This window comes from Pteropus alecto, unplaced genomic scaffold (assembly GCF_000325575.1).
Source record: "Pteropus alecto unplaced genomic scaffold, ASM32557v1 scaffold61, whole genome shotgun sequence".
In the NCBI taxonomy this organism is placed as follows: domain Eukaryota; kingdom Metazoa; phylum Chordata; class Mammalia; order Chiroptera; family Pteropodidae; genus Pteropus; species Pteropus alecto.
Genome location: NW_006434835.1, coordinates 14666712 through 14689140, shown reverse-complemented (window position 1 = coordinate 14689140; position 22429 = coordinate 14666712). Strand labels below are relative to the sequence as shown.

Genomic DNA, 22429 nt, shown 5'->3' with positions numbered 1-22429 from the left:
GCAGTCTGTGAGGTCAATGGAGGGTTGCCGCCCCTAAAAAAAAAAAAAAATCTGCAAAAAATGGCAATTTCATTTCACATGGTTCAATCTAACATAAAAGTAATGAAAGTGCTCATTACGGAAAGCCTTTAAAATACTAAATAGTATGGAAAATATTACCCATAATATTATCCCTCAAGGATACTTACTGTTAACATTGGGCCCCTTTCTACAGACAGATATGAAGATTGGTTTTTCTTTTGTATCATGCAAGTGCTTGTGAGAAATAATGCAACCTAAGAAGGAGTATAAGGAATAAAAGTGAGAGCTCCCCTTTCCTCTGCTCCCCTTCCCATAGAAACCTTTGGCAGGTGTTTGGCCTGTATACTTCTAGAGAGTTTTCTATGAATTTGCATAGTTTTGTGAATATATGCACACTTAGGATTGAGAAATGATTTCTATAAACATGCAAATCAGCGAAACCTCGCGGTGCTGTCTGCACATTTCTCTCTGGTGACCAATGTCCCACTCGAGGTGCGGAAGTGCACCTGCAGCCCTTCCCTCCTCCAGCCAGGAAGTCCCACTTGAGGTCCTTGCAGGTGACCTCTTGTGTGTAGCTGAGGAAGAGCCAGGCTGTGGCGAGCTGCTCCTGCCAGTCTCCGAAAGGACTTTTTCGGGTCCCGCCGAGCAGGGAGTGCCGGCACTGCCTGGCACAGCAGTCTGATGGTGGAGGTGGCGGGGTACACGGCAGCATCCTGGCCCAGAGCGAAGTACTGCCATCAGATCTGGCACCTGCGGTAGCTCTGGTCCTGAATGAGTGGGTTTATTCATTGGGATTCTTGAAGGCGTCTGAATCACACTTCAACTCGCAAGGTAGAAGAGAGAGAGTGGTGGTTGTGAAGGAGGAGGCAGGGAGCCAGGGGAAGGAGGGAAGCCAGGCCAGGGGCTGGACGCTCAGGGCTCCAGACAGCTCAGTGAACCCCGCTGGGCCTCTCTTGGAGAGTTAGGGCTCCATTTATCCACATCCCCGTCAAGTGCTGACATTTCTTGCATTTCTGATTTTACCTACTGTCATTTTTGTCAGTGAATAGGAGTTGAATTCAAACTCAACCCTTCTGTGGGTTCCAGGGTGTTGGGCAAACTATTTGATCTCACCAGCCTTGGTTTCCTCCTCCATAAGTGTGGACGATAGAGGGGCATGTCGCCTAGCCCAGGGAGTAAGAGCCAGATATGGGGCCAGATGTCGGGGTTCCAAGGCTGGATCTGCTATTTGCCCGCTCTGTGATCTTGGTCAAGGTGATTAGCTCTCTCTGTTCTTAACTAAGCCTCTGAACGAGCTACCATAGGTAAAGTTCTTAGAATATGCTTGCTTCCTAAGTTCGTTATGATGATGCTAGCTCTTACAGGGTTGTGGTAAAGAATAAGACAATGAGTGAAATTCTCATGTAAGCCACAAAGCCCATTCAAGTGCAAATGTTACTATTATTATGTGTTTATAACTATGTAAACCCCCAAAATGTGTCTCTGTTGGCTGGTGCCAAACTGCATTTTGCTCAAGTGCAATTTCGTCCCTTCTGCTTGCCGTTCCTTACTTCCCACACCACATCTTCCAGGACAGATGATGGCCTTAGAGATCTCACTGAGCATTTCTAGAGAGGACACTGAGGCCCAGAAGGGCAGTGACTAGCCTGAGGTCACGAGCGAGACAGTGACAGAGTCTCAGTCTATAGCCTCAGTCTCCTGGCCTGCAGGCCAGTGCTCTCGCAACCCCTCAAACACAGCTGATGAACTCTGTGACACCTGTGCGTGGTGGGGCAGGGGCCTGTGACAGGTACAGGAAATAGGAGGCAGAGGCACGAATAGTCTGTATGTCTTTGCTTTGGGAACTTATGTAGATATGGGGGAGTTTCAAGGGTTCGTGATAGGAGTAGGGAGGCATTGGAGGCAAGTGACATTGGAATATGGGATGACAAGGGTGAGTGAGGGGCCAATGGGGTGTTAGGAGAAATTTGTTCAGTCAGGAGGCTGTTGAGTGTGTGGTTGTGTGGGAAGAATGACAAGGGGAGGTGGAAATAAAGGGAGGGCAGGTGACCTGGTGTGGGGGTATTTGAAGGGGATGGTCTGGAGTTCTGTGCCACCGAAAGAGTTTCCAGCATAAATTTGGGATGACTTCAGGCTGGTGAGCTGCTCTTGGTTGCGTGGTTAATTCTGCTTTTGTTCTCCCAATCTTGGGAATTCTGTTTGCTTCCCTGGGGCCTCTCAGTCCTTACCAGGCCACGGTTCTCTCCCTTGAGACCTGGAGCCAGGAGCTGAGTGGTTTCCTGGAACAGGAGTACCTGCTTCTGCACTCTGACCTTACAAGAAGGAAGTCAGAGGCTGGAATGTTTTTTTCCCCAAATTGTGAGAGGCTACATTGATAGATTGGTCTCAGAGTGCATATCCTGAGAGGGTATTTCCTCTGGCTCAGAATAATTGACTTAATCTCTTGGGTGGCTCATTTTTCCCTTTGGAAAAAGGAGAGATCCTGCCTGACTCACTCCTTCATAAAATACTGTTTGCTCAACTCCTCTCCCTCAGGAAAGTGTCGCAAAGACGTATTTTGATGTAATCGTTAACTCTTATTCCCATCACAGGGACAGCAGGGGCCAATACCTTTCTTCTGGGTCTGAAGGTGGGTTCATCCCAAGATGATAAAAAGGAAGTCCTCAGGCCCTCAAGGGAACACTATGACACACAGACCTGTGAGAATACAGAAGAAAAACATCATTCTATCTCGGCTAGGAAAGGTCTTGTGGAGGAGGCAGGACTGAGTTCAGCCATGAAGGGCAAATTGGATTTTGAGCCCTAGATCGGTAGGGAAGGGGCAGAGGTGATTGCCGGTGAGCAGTGGTCTGGGGGATGAACATAGATGTATTAACAGAACCTTCGAGTGGAGCATTGGATATATGAGATAGTAAGGGAGAAGGCCGGAAGATAATTTGGGATCTGAAATGGAGGCCCTAGGAAGCCATTTGAGAGAGCTTTGACTACATTCTGTAAGCAGTGGAATCCCAGAATAACAGCACAGAAAAAATATTCGGAGTAATAATGGTGGAAAGTTTTCCAAATTTTGTGAAAACCATAAACCCACAATTTAAGAAGTTCAACATAACTCAAACAAAAATTAAAAGAATCACACCAAGGCACATCATAATTAGATTGCTTACTACTAGTAATAAGGAGAAGCTCATAAAAACAACCAGAAAGAAAAAAAAATTACATAGGAACAAAGATAAGAATTATAACTGATGTCTGGTCAGAAATTATTCAAGGCAGAACACAATAAAACTGAAAAATAAAAATGGTCAATCTAGAATTCTATACCCAACAAAAATATTCTTCAAAAAATGAACATGAAATGAAGAATTTTTATAGACAAACTGAATTTGGGATAATTCATCACAGGTAGACCTGCGCTACAAAAAGTATTAAAGTTTTTCAGGCAGAAGAAAAATGACACTAGACATCAATTTGGACTGCACAGACAAATGAAGAGACTCCTAAATAGTAAACATGTGGGAAAATATTAAAAAGTTATTTTTTTCATTTTTAATCTCTTTAAAAGACTGAAGCAAACATATAAACAATGTACTGTGGAGTTATAACACCTAGAAGCAAACGTATAGCAGCAGTAGCATAAGGACAGGAGGGGAGACATGAACGTATATTATAATTTTCTGATAATATTTGAAGTAGACCATATTAAGTTAAAGTTGTATATTGTAAATCTCAGCAACCGTTAAAAAAGCATCACAAAGAAGTATGCCACATAAGCCAATAATAGAGATAAACTAGAATGATAAACATTTTATAATGATAAAGTAGTAAATTCATCAAAAAGACATCATAATCCTAAATACATATGCACCTAATCACAACGATCTAAAATACATGTAGCAAAAACCGATAGAACTAAAAGGAAGAATAGATAAATCCACAATTATATTTGAAGACTGCAATATTCCTTTCTCAGTTATTGGTAAAACAAATAGATAAAATTATTAAGTATATAAAAACTTGAATAACCCAAACAACCAGCTGGACCAAAGTGTTATTTATAGAACTCTCCCCGCAACAACTACAGAATATACATTCTTTTTAAGTGCACTGAAATGTTCTTGAAGACACACAATCTGCTGGGCCATAACACAAGATTCAGTGCATTAAAAAATGATTGAAATCATGCAAAGTATGACGTTCTCTGACAAAAATGGTGGATTGAAGTAGCAATAACAAATACATTTTGAAAATCCCCAAATATTTGGAAATTTAAACATTTCTAAATAAACTGGATAAAAACAAAAGAGACATTAGAAATTGTATCAAATTACATGAAAATTAAAATATAACACCAAAATTTGTGTGATGCAGGCAAAGCAGTAGCGAGGGAAATTTATAGCATTAAAATACTTATATTAATTTAAAAAGGTCTAAAATCAATGATCTGTGCTTCTACCTTAAGTAGAAAATTTAAACCCAGAGTAAGATGTTGGAAGTAATAAAAATCGGACCAGAAAATAATAGACTAATGATAAAGATCAGTGAATTCACAACTGATTCTTTGAAGAAGTCAATAAAATTGATAAAACTTTAGACGATCAGGGAAATGAGAGAGGATACAAATTATAAATGCCAGGAATGGAAATGGGAACATGATTATAATTCCTACAGACATTAACAGAATAAGAAGTTAATGTTACCAGCTACTGTAAGTCAACAAATTTCACAGCTTTGACAAATTGGACAAATTACATGAGATATAAACAACCAAAGTCAAATAACCCTATATCCATTAAAGAAAGTGAGTTTTTAGTTAAAAACCTTCCCAAAAGAAAATTGCAGCCTTGGGTGGTTTCAGTGCTAAACTCCACCAAACATTTAAGGGTGAAATAATGCCCATTCTGCACAAACTCTGCAAGAAAATGGAAGAGGACTGAACATTTTCCAACCCAATTTACGAGGTCAGCATTACCCTGTTATCAAAACCAGAAACAGACAGAAGAAAAAAAAAACCCACTAGAGATGAATAGTCCTCATTGTGTATGAAAAAACATGCAATTTAAAAAGTTCATACGAATAGGAAAGAGATGAAACTCTAAGTTTTGGATGATACGATTGTCTATGTAAACAATGCTAAGGAATCCATAAACTGCTAGAAATGAGTTTTTTAACAAGTTTGAAAGCTACATGATTAATATTAAAAGCTCTATTGTATTTTTATATACTAGCAACAAACAATTGAAAATTGAAAAAAATCCATTTAACAGTAGTATCTAAAGCCATGAAGTACCTAAAACTAAATGTAACAAAATATGTGTAAGACCTTTGTAGTAAAAACTATAAAACATTGCTGAAATAAAGATCTAAATTAATGTTGAGATCGCAGATAACAATATTATTAGGATGTCAATTCTCCCTAAATTGTTATAGGTCAATTCAATCCAAATCAAAATCCAGGCATCTTTTTTTGTAGAAATAAGATGATTTTAAAATTTAAATGGATACATAAGTAGATGGAATAGAAGGGGTCAAATACAAGATGACAGAAAAATCTAACTATGGGCAGTGAACACACAATGCAATATATATATATATGCCTTACTGTTGAATTGTACACATGAAACTTACTGGATTTTGTTAACCAATGTCACCATAATAAAAAAGTTAATTTTAAAAAATAATAAATATATACACAAACTAGAAGAGCTAAAACAATGTTTTAAAAGATTAGATGACATATACTACCTAATTATGAGATGTAATATAAAGTTACAGTAATACAAGACAGTATAGTATTAGCCTAAGAATAGACACTTAGATCAGTGAATCCAAATAAAGTTCGGAAATTGACGCATAACATCTATAATCAATGTTCAACAAAAGTGCCAAGGTAATCCAATGGAAAAAGGATCATCTCAACAGATGATGCTGGTATAATCAGATATCCATATAAAAAAATTGTAATTCGTACCTCACCCCACATATAAGAATTAACTTGAAGTGATCATAGTAAGATTTAAACTATAAAACTTCTAGGATAAAACATAGAAAATCTTTAAAAAAAATCTTTGTGACCTTGGATTGGGCAGAGATTTCTTAAATGGAGGTTAAGTTGGAACTATTCTTATTTTCCGCATGAGGAAGTTGAAGAGGGAGATTTTATGGGACTTGCTAAAGAAAGGCTAGGAGCTTGTCTGGGTCCAAAGCCAGTGCTCATTCCCTGGCATCACAGTGTCTTCCATTGTAGGGGCTGGAGAAGGGCATGTTGACTCATCACTCAAGTTTCATTGGTGCCCCAGACACCAGGCAGCACTGTGGGCTGAGGAGGTACTTAGTAAGTGCAGTATGGGCAGGTAGCTCCAGCAGCTAGCTGCTGGCATTGCTACGAGAGGCTTCCCGGTAGGAGTGGGCACAGGGATGGGAGAGGGGCTGAGAGCAGCGTCTTGGGATCTGGTTGGAGCAACATTGCCAGGCTGGCAGCCCAGCCGGCACACAGTGGACACCGGGAGAGCTGTAATTGGTACTTTGGAGACCTGATAGGCAGTGGAGGGTGGGGACAGGCATAGTGGCAGGAAGACAGCTAAGAGGTATATGGAGGAGACAATAAATAGACACCAGGGCGAACCTTATAGGCAGGAGCAAGGGCCGCAGACGCGCATTTAAATAATAAAATGTGACGATAAGATTACACTGCAGTCCCGTGGGTCCCAAGCAGAGCTAGCTGCATCAGAATCCCCAGTGCGGGAGGTGGGCTTTTTCAGAATCCAGATTCCCGGCCCTACTCGAGATAAACTAAGCAGAGTGGTTGAGGGTGAAGCCTTAGGATATAAGCACAGACAGGATTGGGAACTGCTGATACTCATCACCTTCCCAGGTGATAAAGTGACATTAAAGGAGACTAGTAAAGCCGGAACCTTGGGAATAAAGTTCAGTGGTGATGTTGGGAATTTATAATATGCCTAATCATAATAGCTAACATTTATTGAGACTTACTGTGCTTCCAGCAGAATACTGTGCTGGGCACTTTATGTACGTGCTGTCTGAATGAATTCTCACACCCCGCCCTGAGGTAGGAACTGTTTTATGCTCATGTCACAGAGGAGAAAGCCACCTGAGAGGAGTAGTGACTTGCCAATGCCACAGCCAGTGGTGGGGGAGTTAGAATTCATGCCCAGTTTCTAGCCGCTGTGTTTCGCTGGCCCAGAGTTTACCTCGCGGAGAGAAAGTGTGTGTGTGTGATGGGGTGGTTTGGGTTGGGACAGACGTCGTTGGGGGCTCATAGAGGAGGACTGCCATGCATGGGAAGCATGTCGCCCAGGCATGAGCTCCAAGAGGTGCAGGTGCCATTGTGGGCCATGCCGATAATGGGCTTAAATCCCACACTCAGGCAGGAGAAGGGCAAAGAAATCCAGATCCGGCTCTCGTGTGTCAAAAGTGTAAGGCCAATACGTGAGAAATTAAGTGAAAACCAAAAGGTAATATTTTAAAAGTCGGGGACCTCTCAGGAAGCCAGGGGATGGTTTTGGAATTCTTTGGAAGCCTGGGATGTGTGCTCCCAGGAAGAGTAAGTCCCCGCTGGTCAGCGGCCAGTCTCTGGGGGAAAGGAAGGGTAGTGGCTCCCACAGCGGGGAAAGCGTTTGAGGGGAAGGGGAAGAAAATGGTGGCTGCGCAGGAGAAAGTAGGCCAACGAGTGAGCCCTGTGGCACTGTTTGTGAAGGATGGTCAGGTTGATGATGAGAGGCCCTTCATGCCACATGCATCAGCTGGCGTGGCACCACTCGGGCTGGATTGAGTCACCCTGCCAGCTGGACTTGCCGTCTCTCTTCGCCGGAGGGGAGGCTCATCAGAGTGAGATGGGATTCTGTGGGGTGACCTGAACCAGCGCCAGTCTGTGAAGAGAGCACATCCTTTGCAAGCGTTGGCACAGGGGTGGCTGTGGAGTGACAGGTGGTTGGCTTGGCATCATTGCACTGGATCGTGGGGTGGGCGGCGCATCTTCTGCCTCCACCCATGGCAGCTGTGACCCTGTGGTTCTGAATTCCTGCATTTCACCCAGCAGAGCAGGAGGGCGTAGGGCGAGGCTGCTGGATTCCGTGCGTGGGTCTTGTTGGGAGACCTTGGGGAGGTTTATCTCCCCAGCTGGTCCTTTGGAAGGTCTGGGGGCAGGTGAGGCGTATTGCGTAGAAACAGGTGCCCAGAGGGGAGGTTCCAGTGGACTCCCAGTCTGGACATAGAGGCTCCAGGGTGGGGCCTGCCCGGAAGGAGGGAGTTTCTGTGAAGGGGACGCTCCCTCTAGAGAGGTCCCTAAGTCTGGCGGTTAGGATGGTCCAAGCGACTGGAACAATAGGAAAGATTATAAGGCAAAAAAAAGGAAAACAGATTGTCTTGAATCCCCCTCCCTCAGAAGGCAACCACTGTTGACGTTTTGGGGTTTCTGCGCCTGCCCTGCCTATGTCATCTCTGTGAAAACGAGATCAGCGTGTGGCTGCACACGTGAACCTTGTCACCGAATGGTTTATCATGCTCACGGTTCCTCTTCAGAGTGTGGTCGCTCTGTTGGGCAGGGCCGTCAAGGACGGCTGTGAGGAGGAGGCAGGGCGTAGCTAGGTTCGGAGGGAAGGGTGGAAGATGGAAGGGATGAGCATGCAAGGGGGATATTCCAGGCGAGGTGCTTCTCACCCTGGGGGCTACCGGGATGTTGAAGCCTCAGAACACCCGTGGAGTTGGCATTTCCATCCTCCTTCCATTTATTCATTCCTTCACTTCATAGTCATTGAGTGTCTTCTACGTGCCAGGCGTTTTTGTCAGGTGCTGGTGACACAGCAGTGACCGGAACAGATTTTGTCCCAGCCCTGGTGGAACATATAATATAATGGATGGACACATCTGTTTTATTCAAAGGCAAACATTTTTAAGTGTTTAAAAATAGTAATACGAAAATGGATTTTCTGGAATAAAATGCAAAATCCACGTGCACTAGCAAGGTGGGAGGTGAGGCTTCCTCTTCAGCTGCGTCAGTGGAAAAGTGAGAGCTCTCAAAGAGTGGGCTCTAGCATGTGCCGAAGCTCAGGAGTGGCTGCTGGGTGACCCACTGGGGACATCAGCTTGGCTGAAGGAGATAGTTTACATCAGGGAATGGTGGGAGATATTTAGAAAAGTTCACAGGGGCTAGTGTCTGGAGGATCTTGAGTGCCAGAATGAGGATTTCAAACTTTACCTTTTGGACAATCAGCAGCTATTGAGGTGTTTTGAGCTGGCAGAAATGGAACTTCACATTCGGGCTAATTATGGGAGACCGTGACAAACTTGGGTATTCCCAGTGACCCCTGGCTGCACCTTAAAGTTACCTAGGAGCCTTTAATGATCCAATATCCGGCCCCCGGTGTCCTTGTTTTGGGGTGTTGCTGGGGCATAGCTCCCAGGTGATTCTAAGGTATAGCCAGGGTTGGGAACCCCTGAACGAGGGTAAGGGGAACACACCCAGTTGGCACTAATTCAAGACAATTGAAGCCGAAGAATTGAAATTTAGGAGAGGTGATAGTTTGCCAGGACTTGGAATTCAAAATTTGAAAGTCTTTTCTGTGCCCTCCCAGACGGTCTCTCTGATTTCGTAACTATGCACCGGCTTTGCCAAGAGCCCAGAGATATGGGGCAGGAGGAGAACGGGTTGGGACAATGAGAAGGAAACTTGGAAAATGGCTTAAAATCTGAATTGAAAGTCAGGGAGCTGAATTAAGTGCAGGACACACGAAACAGCAGGAACAGATGGAAAACATCTCAGTGGGTGTGGCTTTGAATGCGTGGCGGAGATTCTGGCCAGACAGAAAAAAAAAAAAAAATGATAAGGAGGTGGCTGAAACTCTGGGCAAGGGTGAACCAAGGATCGAAAGATCATTAGAAAAGGACAGAGAGCAAATGGACAGAAGAAAAATAGGCAGTGGGCCCAGGGAGATAACCTAAAGTGACCACACACACATTGAGTGTGGTTCAAAGAACCAGGCAGGTTGGCGGATCTCAGCTTTGTCTTAATATTTATTACACCCTCTCCCCCCGCCCCCCGAACAGTGATTCCATTGAAGAGAATCACCTGCAGGAGAGGGAAATGCAGATGCCCGGGTCTCTGCAGGCAGAGTGGCACCCAGGAATCTTCATTCTTAGCCTGTTCCTCTTGCACATCCTGGGCCCTGGCTCAGAAACACTGAACTAGAGAAACAGCAACTAAGGACTAAGCACTGAAAAAATTATCCTCAACGTCTAGGCAGGTTCTGAAAGGCTGCAGGGAGGAGGGCCGGCGGAGACATTCCTAAGAAGCCACAAGGGAGAGAAGAAAGGGGATCAGTTTCCCAGGAGAAAGCTGAGATTCGAGGAAGGGGTGATGCCGGTGTCTGCAACGGAGAGTCGAAAGTATCACTCGAGATCTGAGTCGTTTTGAAGTGAGAGGTGGGGAGTCTGAGACCCCATGAGTGTGCCCTGTTCTGTGGACGTCGGTGTTTTTGTGTAATCAGTGACCTTCACGTTTTCACCTGCTAAATTTGTGTGATGATATTTCTGGAACCTTAAAACTCTTCTTCTATCCCCAGATGACATATTCCTCTTCCTCTGGGCTGGTACTTTCTTTCTCAAGTTCATTTCAAAGACAGTTCCAGGAAGCCAGGATCTGTGCAGCTAGTCTTGCTCAGAAGTGGGAAGACCTGAGCAGACCCTGTCGTCATTCTGGTCACTCTCATAAGTGTATATAGTTTATTATTTTTTGCCTTTCCTTCACTTAACATTGGCCACCAGTTAGAAACTGGTTTAAATGTTCTTTCCCATCCAGAATCCATATCTTAACATGGTATAAAATCTCTGTGTTGTCCTATAAGTGAGTGTATCCAGCCCAAGTTTTACTCCCTCTTAGGGGCCTTTGCTGACCGACTCGCCCCATCCCTCAGTCACTCAGTGCTTCCTCCGTTTCTGGGAGCTTCTTTATCTTCCTACGTTTGAGCTGTTAAGGTCCCTTTTTACTCTCCAGGACCCAGCATGGGGCCTGCTACTCACTGAGAACTCAGTAGGGTTGAATTTTACAAAAAGGATCTGAAGCCAAACATAAGTAAATGTTTTAAAATAGAGTCCTTTAAGTAGAGTAGGGATATTTGGCCTAGAGAAAAAGACCCAGGTGACTCATAGGGTCACATCGATAAGAGAAGACACACAGTGCTGTGACCTGTTGTTTTCTGTTTCTGTGGTGAAGTCACAGGAGGCGACTGGGAGCTTTTGATGAGTTTTTGTGGTTCTTAATCATCTGGGCTCACAGACCCTTTTGAGAATCTGGTGAAAGCAATGGACTTGATCCCCAGAAAAGGGCAGATCCCATAATGTCAGAGGTCCACCGACTCCCCCTAATCTAGTCCATAGACTTTAAGTGAATAATCCTTTGGTCAGTATAAAATGCTAAATGCAAGATGTTCATTCCTGCATCTCCTCCCAGAGGGAGATGGACCAGATGGCCTTCTCTGGTTTTAATCGTCTCTACCCTGTGATTTTCGGGCCGTCTTTCCAAAGTAGGTGCATTTTTCAAGCTACTGTGTCCTTACCTTCAGCAGATATCAGTAGCATCTCCTCTTAGCCCACAAACTCTACAGCTGATATAAAAATAAATCTGCTTGTTCACATCTTTGTCCTCAGAGTTCATTATTCTTCAATAAAAATACTTAGGCAAGTTTCATATGAATATTCAGTCATTAAAGAGGAAGAAGGCCTTGCTTTCCACCAGGGTTTATTGATGTTGAGTCTGTTGACATTTGGAGTGGATGATTTTTTTTTTTTTTTTGTGGAGACTGTCCTGTGCCAGGCCCTGGGGCTGCAAATGTGAGAAAGAGACACACCCTGAATTCAGGTGCTTATCACATCCCAATGGGGGAGATATGTACAGATGTCTCAGGTGTTGGGAGTGGGGTTGGGGGATGGGAATGTGTCTCATGGGATAGAGTCCTGTGTCCTACGGCCTCTGTACTAGTGTCTTCTCCATCCAGGATGCTCTTTCTTCTGATTTTTCCCATGGCTGAGTCTTTTCTGGTCATTCATAAGTCAGTTTAAATGACATTGCTTCAGGGAGACCTGTTCTAACCACCTGTAGTTGTCAGCTCTTTTCACGTAATGCTGCGTAACAAGCCACCCAAAACTCGGTGGTTCACAAGCACACATTTCTCAATGACACATCCGGGTTGCTGGGGTGTGGTGATCTAGGCTGAGCTTAGGTGGGTTTGGCTACAAGCTGCCACTTGGGTTTAGTTTGGCTCTATGGGCCTCTCATTCTGCTGTACCAGTGAGCTGCTTGGTGCATATTGTTCTCATCTGCTCATGTCATATGCACTAACATCCATCTGGCCAAAGCAAATCACATGATCAGAGTCTGCAGCAGGGGAGAAAATTTTATTCTCCATGAGGCTAGGGCAAGGGTGTGGCTCCTACAGGGGAGTGAAGAATTGGGCCAACAGGCTCCCTCACTCCCCATTCTAAAGCAGCTACTCACTGCATCATTTTTATTCTCTCCCGAGCTCCAATGCTCTTACTGATGACTTATTTCTTACTTGTTTGCTGTTACCCTAACATCAGCTTCATGACAGAAGGGACTTTTTTTGCTTACTCACTGCTAAATGCCAAGCACCTACCTGGCACAGGGTGAGCGTTCACTAAATCTTCGAATGGATAAATGAATGAATAGTTCTGTTTGGGCCATCAGGGAAGGGTGTGGGAGCTGGATCTTGGAAGAGTAACAACTAACATTTCCTGGGAGATGACTGAGGCCAGGTATGTGCTGCGTGCTTGACCTGGCTTAAGTCAGGGGATCGTCACGTGTGGCCTTCCACAGGCAGCAGAAGGGCAGGGTGTTCCGGTGGGAGCTGTAGAGCCCTGAAATAGCACATCCTATTGGAGGATTGGAGAGAGGCCCTGTGTGGCTGGAGCGAGGGGAGCCTGGTGGGCAGCAGCCAGATGTAAGGCACAAGAGTGACACTGGAGCCCATTTGTCAGGTCTGGCATGTGCCACGTCTCTAGGGGAGCCATCGCGTCAGAGTCTACAGAGTGATGCCCCTGGGGTTGTGCGGTGCACGGGCTGAGAAGCTGTTCCGGCCACCGAGCAGATGGTGAGGGACTTTATGTAACATGTCAGGTTGGCTGGATGCCTATCCTGGACGTGGTCTTTGTTTTGGAAGATGGTGGACATCGATTGTCTTTTAGCAGAGGCACGCCCAAGCTGTCAAACGAGTAGGAAGCTTTTGGAGGGCCTTTTGTTTTGAGACACTTGGTAGCAACTTGACCAGTTCCCAGCGTGGTAGGGCACGTCAGTAGTACCCCAAGGCTCGGACCTTGTATTGTGTTGAGTAGGGTTATATTTATTGGAGACCCCAGACGTCTGTTGGCACAGTGATGCTAGGGTTTGCTCCAGGGCAGCACGAGAGTCACCTCACTGTCTGCAGACCTCCCCACCTGTGCAGATGCTCCAGGTCCTTACTGGGTTCTGCGTTCCCCACCCCACCGTGCCTTGGACTCTGCCCAGTCTCTGCTGACCCTCATCACAGCTCAGCTGAGACCGTAATGTAGGAGAAGCACCCTGGACTCGTGCTTGGGTTCTGTATGTACTTCCTTGTTGGGCAGGAAAGCAGCAGTGGACCTGCCCCAGGGCCTCACGCGCCTGGTCAGGGTGGCTTTGTTGTCCAGTCCTCTGAGCCAGGATGGATGTTTTTTAATGTTTTGAAATTTAAACTCTGCGCTCGCAGAGGGAAAAGGCATAACAGGAAAGAGACCGGGGTTCCAATCTCAGCAGTCCAGGGGACCATGGACTCATAACCTAATTTCTCTGAGCTTCGAGTCTCTTCTGCAAGGTGAGAATGAGAACACTTTGCTTGTTGTGACGAAATAATTAAGACGAAGGCTCTTGTAAAACTTCACGGAAGTGTTGTTATTGGTAATAATTTGCCTTCTCCCCTCTGGAAGAAAAGAAAAAGTCACGACGAATATATTTTGTTCAAGCCCTGTGCTAGGGAGTGTGACATATGATCTCTCTTTTAATCTTACCGGAACAGCCTCCAGGGTTCCTGTGAGAATGGAGAAGCCAACCACGCCTTAGAGAGGTTAAGAGACTTGTTCTAGGCCACATATCCTGCTGGTGGTGCGCGAGGTACATGTGGCTGCACAGCCTGACCCCTTTCTGTGACTTGTTCATCCACCGGGAGGCCCCTCCAAGGGTCTGCAGCAAGCACGGCTCCGCGGTGGGGACCTCACAGGCGCTGTGTGGCGGCTGCGCAGGCCCTCGCGGGCGTCCCCGGGGAGGGGAGGCGGCTGGCTGCTCGCAGAGGTGCCTTTTCCCCTGCTCTTGCCTGCACTGCAGCTCCTTGGAGATTCTTTTCCAAAACATCGAGGTTTGTTTTCATGCGCAGAGGCTTCCCCCAGCAGCATAGCATCACGATGTCTCCGAGGGTGGCCCACACGGACATCGACACTCCAGAGCAATTTTCTCTTCCTTGCTGCTTTTTTCTCCCAATTTTGGAGTGTTCTGGAATCTGCAGGCAGCGATGAGCCTATAGGGAGAGGTCAGCCTAGGCAGTCGAGCCACTAGCCTGCCTCCAATGGGGTGACTTCTGTTTTAAAGCCCTGCCCCCGGGGGCCGTTAGAAAATGTGCAGGATATGGTGATTCATCAAATTCCAAGAGTTAGAAATTTGTAAAGGAATTTTCTCACAGTTGCGTTTCTGAGCCTGGGGTATTATAAATTACTTTTTCTGACTGTCGTGGGTTAGACGAAGCTTTAGTCTGAATGTTTACCCACTTGGGAGATTCGTCATTTTATTATTTTTAAAGTAAGACTGCTGCGCAGTCTAAAAGAGGCCACTGGGGTGAGAGAGGTGACCTGGATGGCACCCCAGAGCAGGGCGCTCAGCTTTGTAGGTACAAGGGGATCACCCCGAGACTCACGTCTGGTGTGGCACCTGGAACTCCTCCTTGCAGCTCCTCCTGCTCCCTCCCGAACCTTCTTGTCCACAGCCGACCCTGGCTTCCTGGCTGGAGGTCTCCTCAGCTTGCAGCATCACCCTGTGGGATTTGCGCCCTGGACTCGGAGGCTGGAGGTGGCCTGTAGAGCCCTGGCTGAGCCGCCAGCCACTCTCCTGGCACTGGGGGATTGCCGAGCCCCTCCAGGCCCCACAGCCCTGGCTGCGTGGGAGAGGGCTTGGTGTAGGTCAGGAAAACAGTGCCCTGAGGGCCCTTTCTTCAGTTGAGGCCAGTTTATAGAATTGGGGGAGCTCTAAGAAAACCCAGGCAAGGCCTGGGACTCCAGGGAGAAATGCCTAGAAACAGGTGAGCTCGTTGGGAGGCCAGGAGGGAGTTCCCTGGCATGGATGGGACCAGCAGGCCCCACATCACTCTCCAGCGCGTGGCCCAGATGCAGCCTTTTGACTCCACGTCCCTGTCCCTGCAGCTGAGAGTGCGGGATGGGAAGGGGAGGAGGCCTCTGTGGCTTGGGGTGCTCCTGGCATGGGAGGCAGCGCGGCTCCCCGGCCGCCGCCCCCTCCCCCCAGCCTTCTTCCCTTGTCCTTGCCACACCAGGTCTTCTCCGGTCCCAGCCTTTGCCCTCGGACGTCAGGTCTGTTGGGGAGCAGACGGTGTCAAGACTGCAGGGACCTTCTAGATGAGTCCGTCCACCCCTCAGCTCATGGATGACGAAACTGGAGCTCAGAGAGGTTATTTGACCTGGCAGGTCACCGCGCTAGCGAGGGGCAGTGCCACAGTCCAGGGCTGTTTCTGACTTTACTTTCTATACCTACAAGTATATATACCTACAGGTGGAGTGCCAAAGTAGATTTTGTTTTTAAATACACACAGCTCGATGGAGGGAAGGTCGTCCTGCACAGACGGTCCCAGGCACGAACCAGATGGACACCCTGACCCGGTCTTTGGGTTGCAGCCTTAGCGGGGGTCAGTCTGAGGCTCTTCTGCTATAGTTGCTCTCTTGGTCTGCACAGCGGTTTGGTTTTCTTAAGTGGATGCCCCAGTGGGTAACGGCAACAGCAATTCTTGACGCAGGCTCAGCACTGTACACTTTACAGAGCCTGTCCCATTTGTCCCCATGAGGCGGTCAGCCAGAGCCTATCTGTGAAGGGCAGGAAGACCTCTGAGCTCAGAGTTCTGGCCTCAGCTTAGTGTGACAGCCCATACTGGTTATAGTCATGGCCAGTGACAGGCCTGCGGCCCCAGGGCAACCTGCCGTGTCTAGAGCCCCTGGTTCAGAGTTACTGATACTGGTAGATGTGGCCGTTCTGTGTGCAGCTTCTCACTTGCCCTCCAGGACCCACAGCCCCGTAAGCCCAGAGCCCCTTGGCCCTGGTGGCTGCTGTATCTGGACCCAACGTGGGCTTCAGTGGAGTGTCGCTGCTTGGTGAGGATGCACGGGGTACAGCCTGACCTTGTCCACCAGCTTCCTGCACCGTGACCTTGGGGCAGGCCGATTGCCAAGGCCACACGGCCCCCGCTAGAGCGTGGCCTCTGGGCTGGTAAAGGTTCCTGGACCCCAGGCCAGACTGGCTTTGAGACCCAACATGATCTGTGTGATTTGCTCTGACTCACCGAACATAAGTTGGCATCCCTTCAGATTATCAGGTCTTGAATAAGTGGCCCGGGGCCATACTGATACTGATCACTCAGACCGGAGTGGGCTATCATGCCCCAGCAGAAGATGAACAGGATGTTCCATGGGACGTTGAACTCGCCCGCTTGCCCCATGAATGATACAGGTGATAGGGGTAAGGGCTGCCCAGGCCCCATAATACAATCAGTTGTTAGTTGCCAGAAGCAGCCACCTAAGAAGCTTGTGAAATCTGCATCTAGTGACTTGATGACCAGTCTGCTTTACTTCCTTGTTAACTCATTACTCAGTGGGCCTTTGTTGAGTGCCCCCTGGGCTCAGCACTGGTGACGAAGTACAGACCCTGCAGGAACTTGGTGATGGGGGTGCTGGGTCCTCAGGGTTAGTATTGATTAGCCTCGATGAAACATAAAAACAGAGGAGACACAGCATAACCATGAGTACCCAGAAAATTGTCATAATGAGCTTCCCTTTCACAGCCAGTGGTCTTTGTGAAGTGGAAAGAACTAGACCCTGATCCAGTCCCAAATGGAGCCCAGTCAGGGTCAAAGATTGGAGCCTGCAGTAGCCAGTGCCAGGAAATCAGGTGTGATTAGGATATGCAGGTCCATATCCAAGGTTACCTCCAGCAGGTGGTGATCAGGTCTACAATCCTAGCAGCCTGTGGGAGTGGGCTGGGGACCACAGACACCTAGGGGAGCCTGCAGGGTGCCAGGAACAGAGGAACTGGCTCTTGATGCCCAAAGAAGCCCTTTGTGCCAGTGACCTGAGCTCCCAGCACAGACATCAGATCCCATAACCCCCTTTTCCCCTTCCTGTAGCTTTAGTTCTCAGGAGACCTAGATACTGATACTGGTCACCTCTCACCTGCTGGTGGGGGAGCGGGGGATGGCGGGTGGGGATGGGGTGCTGGCCAAGAGGATGCATGTGAATCCCAGACACTTGTAATCCTGGCACATGTGTCGGGTGGCATTGTGACTCCTGAATCAGCCCGGGGCTTCTTCAGGTCTCCTGTGACATTCCACATGACCTCCAGCTTTTAGGATTATACATTCCCAGCCAGTGGATCTGGGCTTTGTTCACTCTCTTCTCCAACTAAGCGGCACAGGGTCAAGTGCACCTAATAAGTGAGCGCTCAGTAAATGGTGGCTGAACAGACGAGTGAGCGAATAGGTGGCAGAGGGACTGCTCTGGCCTCACGGTGCACGGGATTGGCCAGCTTAGCTGCAGTGTGAAGCAGGAGGGAGAACAGCAGCCCCCCAACCAGCCTTCCAGGCCTGGAGCCCCCCCACTGCACGTGGGGCAAGGTCTGTTCCAGGGCCTCAGGATCCCGTCGAGGTCAGAGGCTCTGCTGGGGCCTGCCCCGGACACTGGTAATTAGGGGTTTAATTTTGGTCACCGCCCACCCCACCTCCTTTATCCCATCTCCTAAAGATGTTCACCACTGTCCTTTTCTCTCCTCCTCGTGGGGTGCAGATCCTGGCCAGTGTCTCCCTGTACCTTTGCGCCATCATCGTGGGCATCACGTCCTACTACATGGCAGACCGCAAGCACCGCAAGGCCTTCCTGGAGGCCCGCCAGTCGCTGGAGGTGAAGATGAACCTGGAGGAGCAGAGCCAGCAGCAGGTGAGGCTCTTCGGGGTGGCCCGGGGCAGTCCGGGCTCGGAGCTTGGGGTCAGGAGCTATGGCTGGGGCGCGGGGCCTGTCAGGACGGAGTGAGCTCAGTGCAGCAACACGGCCCGCCCGGGTTGTACTGAGTTTGTTTTGCTGGAAACTCACTCCCGAAGCTCCTTCTCTGTGCTTGGTAAACTTTCGTCTTCCCCTCTTTCTGCCTCTCCCACCCCCCACCCCGCCCCTTTATTTGGCCTGTAATTGAAAACTTTGCTTCTTAAAGGAATACGTTGCCCCAGCAGCCACCAATGACTCCCTGCGTGAAAAGGTTCAGTGTGCTTATTTTGATGCTTTTCTCCCGGGCCGTGTCCGTGTGACTCCTCCTCTGCCCGCCTCTGCCGCTCTTTCCAGGTCAAGGGCGGCTTCGCACTGCACATCTACTGTGCGTGCAGAGATGCTCTCCCACAGTGGGGACCCATCCTTGGCCTCGCGACCCTTCCGAGTGAAGTCTGTCAGCCCAGGGGCACAGTCTCCGTGCTCAGGGCAGTCTCCCCACTTCCTTCTCCTTCTAAGTCATTAGTGACAAAGTGAAACCAGCCCAGTCCCCAGGGACCTCACCATTTACATTTTTCCGCTGGGAAAAGTGCCTGTCCCTGCCGCTTGTTTACGACTTCGTTCCGGCCCGATCCACCGCGGAACCTCCCAGTTCTCATGCGACTCAGCCTTTTGAATAGTTTTGGGTCTGGATTTATGGCAGATGCTTTTCGAAGGTCTCTGGAAATTACATCCACCAAGCTCCTATTACCCATAGGTTTATTTCCCCTTCACATGCAAACTCAATGCGTGGAACATACATGATTCTCTGCTCTGGGAACCATGTCACTTTACATTCATGTGGTGCTGTGTGCTCTGGGTTAACTAAAATTGCAGCTTTCACGGACTCTGCCACTCAGGTGGACAGGGCCACAGTTTTGGGGGTCACTCTGGAACCCTTGTCTGGAGTGGGGAGGGGTGGCCCATTGGTGGGCCTCCCATTCTCCAGACAGTGCTATTTGAAGGCGCACAATGAGTCATTTAGCTGATGGGTCCCAACTTCCTGTGTCCTGAGGATGTATTCTCTCTCTCTCTCTCTTTACCAGTGAGATCTAGACGCTTCTGAGCTGGGCCTCGGACTCACCTCTTCCAGAAAGCAGGTTATCTCCCTGGCCTCCACTGTGACAAAGGGCCAGGCTTAGCTCAATCTGTTCGTCCCCTTCTCAGCCCTGTGTCCTGTGGTTATTATCGAGGAGCTGCTAAGACTCGAGTGTATTAAAAAAATCTTGCTTTACAGAGCCCCTCGAAAGGCATTCTTTAGTTAAGTTTTTTATACTCTCTTGTCTTTCATATGCATCTGATCTCTCGGACTGTGAATTCATCCTTCTGGTTCTCTATGTTAAAAACAAAAACAAAAAAAACAAACATGTCAGTACTTACTAGGGTGGGAGCTCTTTTTTATACAGTCTTTGTGCAGTTTTCGGCAGACGTATCTGTGTCGATCTTGTCTGTCTGATAATGTATAATTCAGGACTTCCTCCATCACATTGAACCGTGCTGGGTGGGGGGCCTCTGGAGTGGTGAAGAGGCCCCCTGGGTCTCACCCTGATCTGTTATTCTCTACATAGGTAAGTTAGACAAATTATCCTAACGCTTAGAGCCTCGCTTTCCTCACCCGCAAAGTTGGGATGTTCATACTCCAAAATGGGGGTGTTAATACTCAACTTGCAGTGGTCCCTGAGGGTCAGATGAGAGATACAGGCAGACGTGCTTTGTAACCTGTAGAGCTTGGAAACAGCGATGGTCAGGCTGCAGTGCATGGACCGTGAAGCCCGCAAACTCAATGCCTAGTGTCACATGCTCCCTCCGGACAGGGTCAGCTCAGGGAGCCTGGAGCCTGGCAGAGAGGGCACCCTATGTGTTGCAGGACTCCCAAACACCGCGGAGCAGCCCCGGGGCGCCAGCAGCCTGCCCAGGGCTGCAGTAGCAGGGAGCAGACACTGGCATCAGGAATGAGAGGTCCAGAGAGGCAGAAGGGAGGTGCAGGGTCGAGGGAAGGAGGGGCACTAATGTGCAATCCCCAGGCCTAGCTGGGACACAGCAGGCGCCTGTAACTGTCCATCAAGTGGAATACATTTGTCCAGCTCAGCTCTAGGCTGAGTGTGACCTTGGGCTACTTACTTCATCTCTTTGGGCCTCAGTTTCCCTATGTATAAAGTGAGACTGCCAAAACCACCCTTTGATTTTAGCCTCTGAGCTGTCACTTTCTGCTTGGATTCTTGGTCTTTTGCCCCATGTAGTCTGGGGATCAGCAAATGCTCAGGGGATTCATACAGAGCAAATCAGGTTTGTCTTTCTGTGGTTCTCTTCTTTCTGTAGAGCTCACCCCTCTACTCTGCCTTGGGGCCCTTGCTCGCCAATCCTTTGAGAGCATTAGCCATAGCTCTTGGTTTAGCCCGTCAGCCTCGGTCTCCGGGGGGAAGCGCACAGTGCATCGGGCTCGCTTCGATGCGTTTCCCTTCTCTCCGCGATCTTGGACCATCAAGTCCGAGGTGCCGTGGTTGTTCCCTGTTGCCTTCAAATAGCTGTTCTTTTGTATTTTATCCAGATTTTATAGTTGTTCTTGGCTAAAGGGTTGGTCTGATGTGAGCTCTATAATAGCAAGATGCAAAAGTTGGACGTTAAATTTTTTAAAATTTATTTTTGAGTAGCTAAAGGTATACATGGTATAAAATTATCAAGGTATGAGAATGGAAAGTAAGTTTCGCCCTGCATAGCCATCCACTTCCCCACCCCTCGGACAGACACTATCATCTTTCTTATGTATCCTTTCAGAGGTAATATTTCTAAGTCTGTGTATATGGAAAACACACACACACATACACTCTGTTCACTCTTCTGTACAGACTTCCGTCTCTTCGCCTACTACCTTAGGTTCCAAACCCATTTTGCAATGGCTCATCCTTTTTAGTGACTATATATTGTATTCCATTATATAGAAGAAACTGTTTATTTAACTGGGCTCCTACAGGTAAACATGTAGGTAATTTCCAGCCCTTCGATGCTGCAAACATTGCTGTGATAGATTTTGTTATGGGGACACCATGTCATACGTGTGCAAGGATCTCTGAAGACTTCAACACCTAGACATAGAGTTGCTGGATCAAAGGGCATGTGTCGTGCATTTAAAATGTTTGTATCACACGCACATACATATGTATGTATGCTGTGGTAAAAGATACATAATGTAAAATTTTCCATTTTAACCATTTTAAGTGTATACTTCAGTAACCTTAAGTACATTCACCGGGATCCATCAACAGAACTTTTTCATCTTCCCAGGCAGACTCTAAACCCATTAAATAATAAGTTCCTATCTTCTTCTTGCCCAGACCCTGACAACCACCATTCTACTTCCTATCTTTATGAATTTGCCTAGTTTAGCTACTTCATGTAAGTGGTGTCGCACAGTATTTGTCCCTTTGTGACTGGCTTATTTCGCTTAACATAATATCTTCAAGGTTCCTCTGTGTTGTGGCATGTGTCAGAATTTCATTCCTTTTTAAGACCGGATATTCTGTTGTGTGTATATACCACAGTTTGTGTATCCATTCATTTGTCGATGGACTTGGGGTGTTTCTACCTTTTAGCTATTGTGCGTAGTGCTGCTATGAACTTTGGTGTACAAGAATCTGTTTGAGTCCCAGCTTTTAATTCTTTGAGGTACATACCCAGATGTTGAATTGTTGGACCATATGGTAGTTCTGTGTTTAACTTTTGGAGGAACCAGGCACATGCATTTTGAATGTCGATAAATATTTCCAGATTGTCTCACGTAGAGGTTCGAACAATTTACACTCCTCCCAGCAGTGAATGAAAGGGCGTGCACTTGGGCACTTAAATTTTTCTTATTTATCAAGAAAATACTTCTTTGCTTTTGGAGTACCTGCAGCACCCCCAAGGATGCCTCTTTGAAAACCCCAGTTGTAAGGAACAGGCCCCAAGGCAGTTGTATCATCCTGTGAGCTGTTTCCTGCTGTTTACTTACTTGGCTCAAGTCAGCTAGGTTTGGAAGTTTCTTTTCTTTTTTAGCATACGTTGTATAATTTGGTAAAAAATAGACAAGTGTAAAGAAAATACTGATAGAGGA

At 47.5% G+C, this 22429-nt stretch overlaps 1 protein-coding gene across 2 annotated transcripts in view; it reads left to right on the top strand.

The window, feature by feature from the left end:
* ADCY3 (adenylate cyclase 3) overlaps nt 1-22429 on the top strand; it is a 68034-nt gene that overhangs the window by 13604 nt on the left and 32001 nt on the right. For both annotated transcript variants that reach the window (XM_025045769.1, XM_006910279.3), the window contains one exon: nt 18112-18261. In XM_025045769.1, the coding sequence (XP_024901537.1) occupies nt 18112-18261 (150 nt within the window). The remainder of the gene's footprint in view (nt 1-18111; nt 18262-22429) is intronic.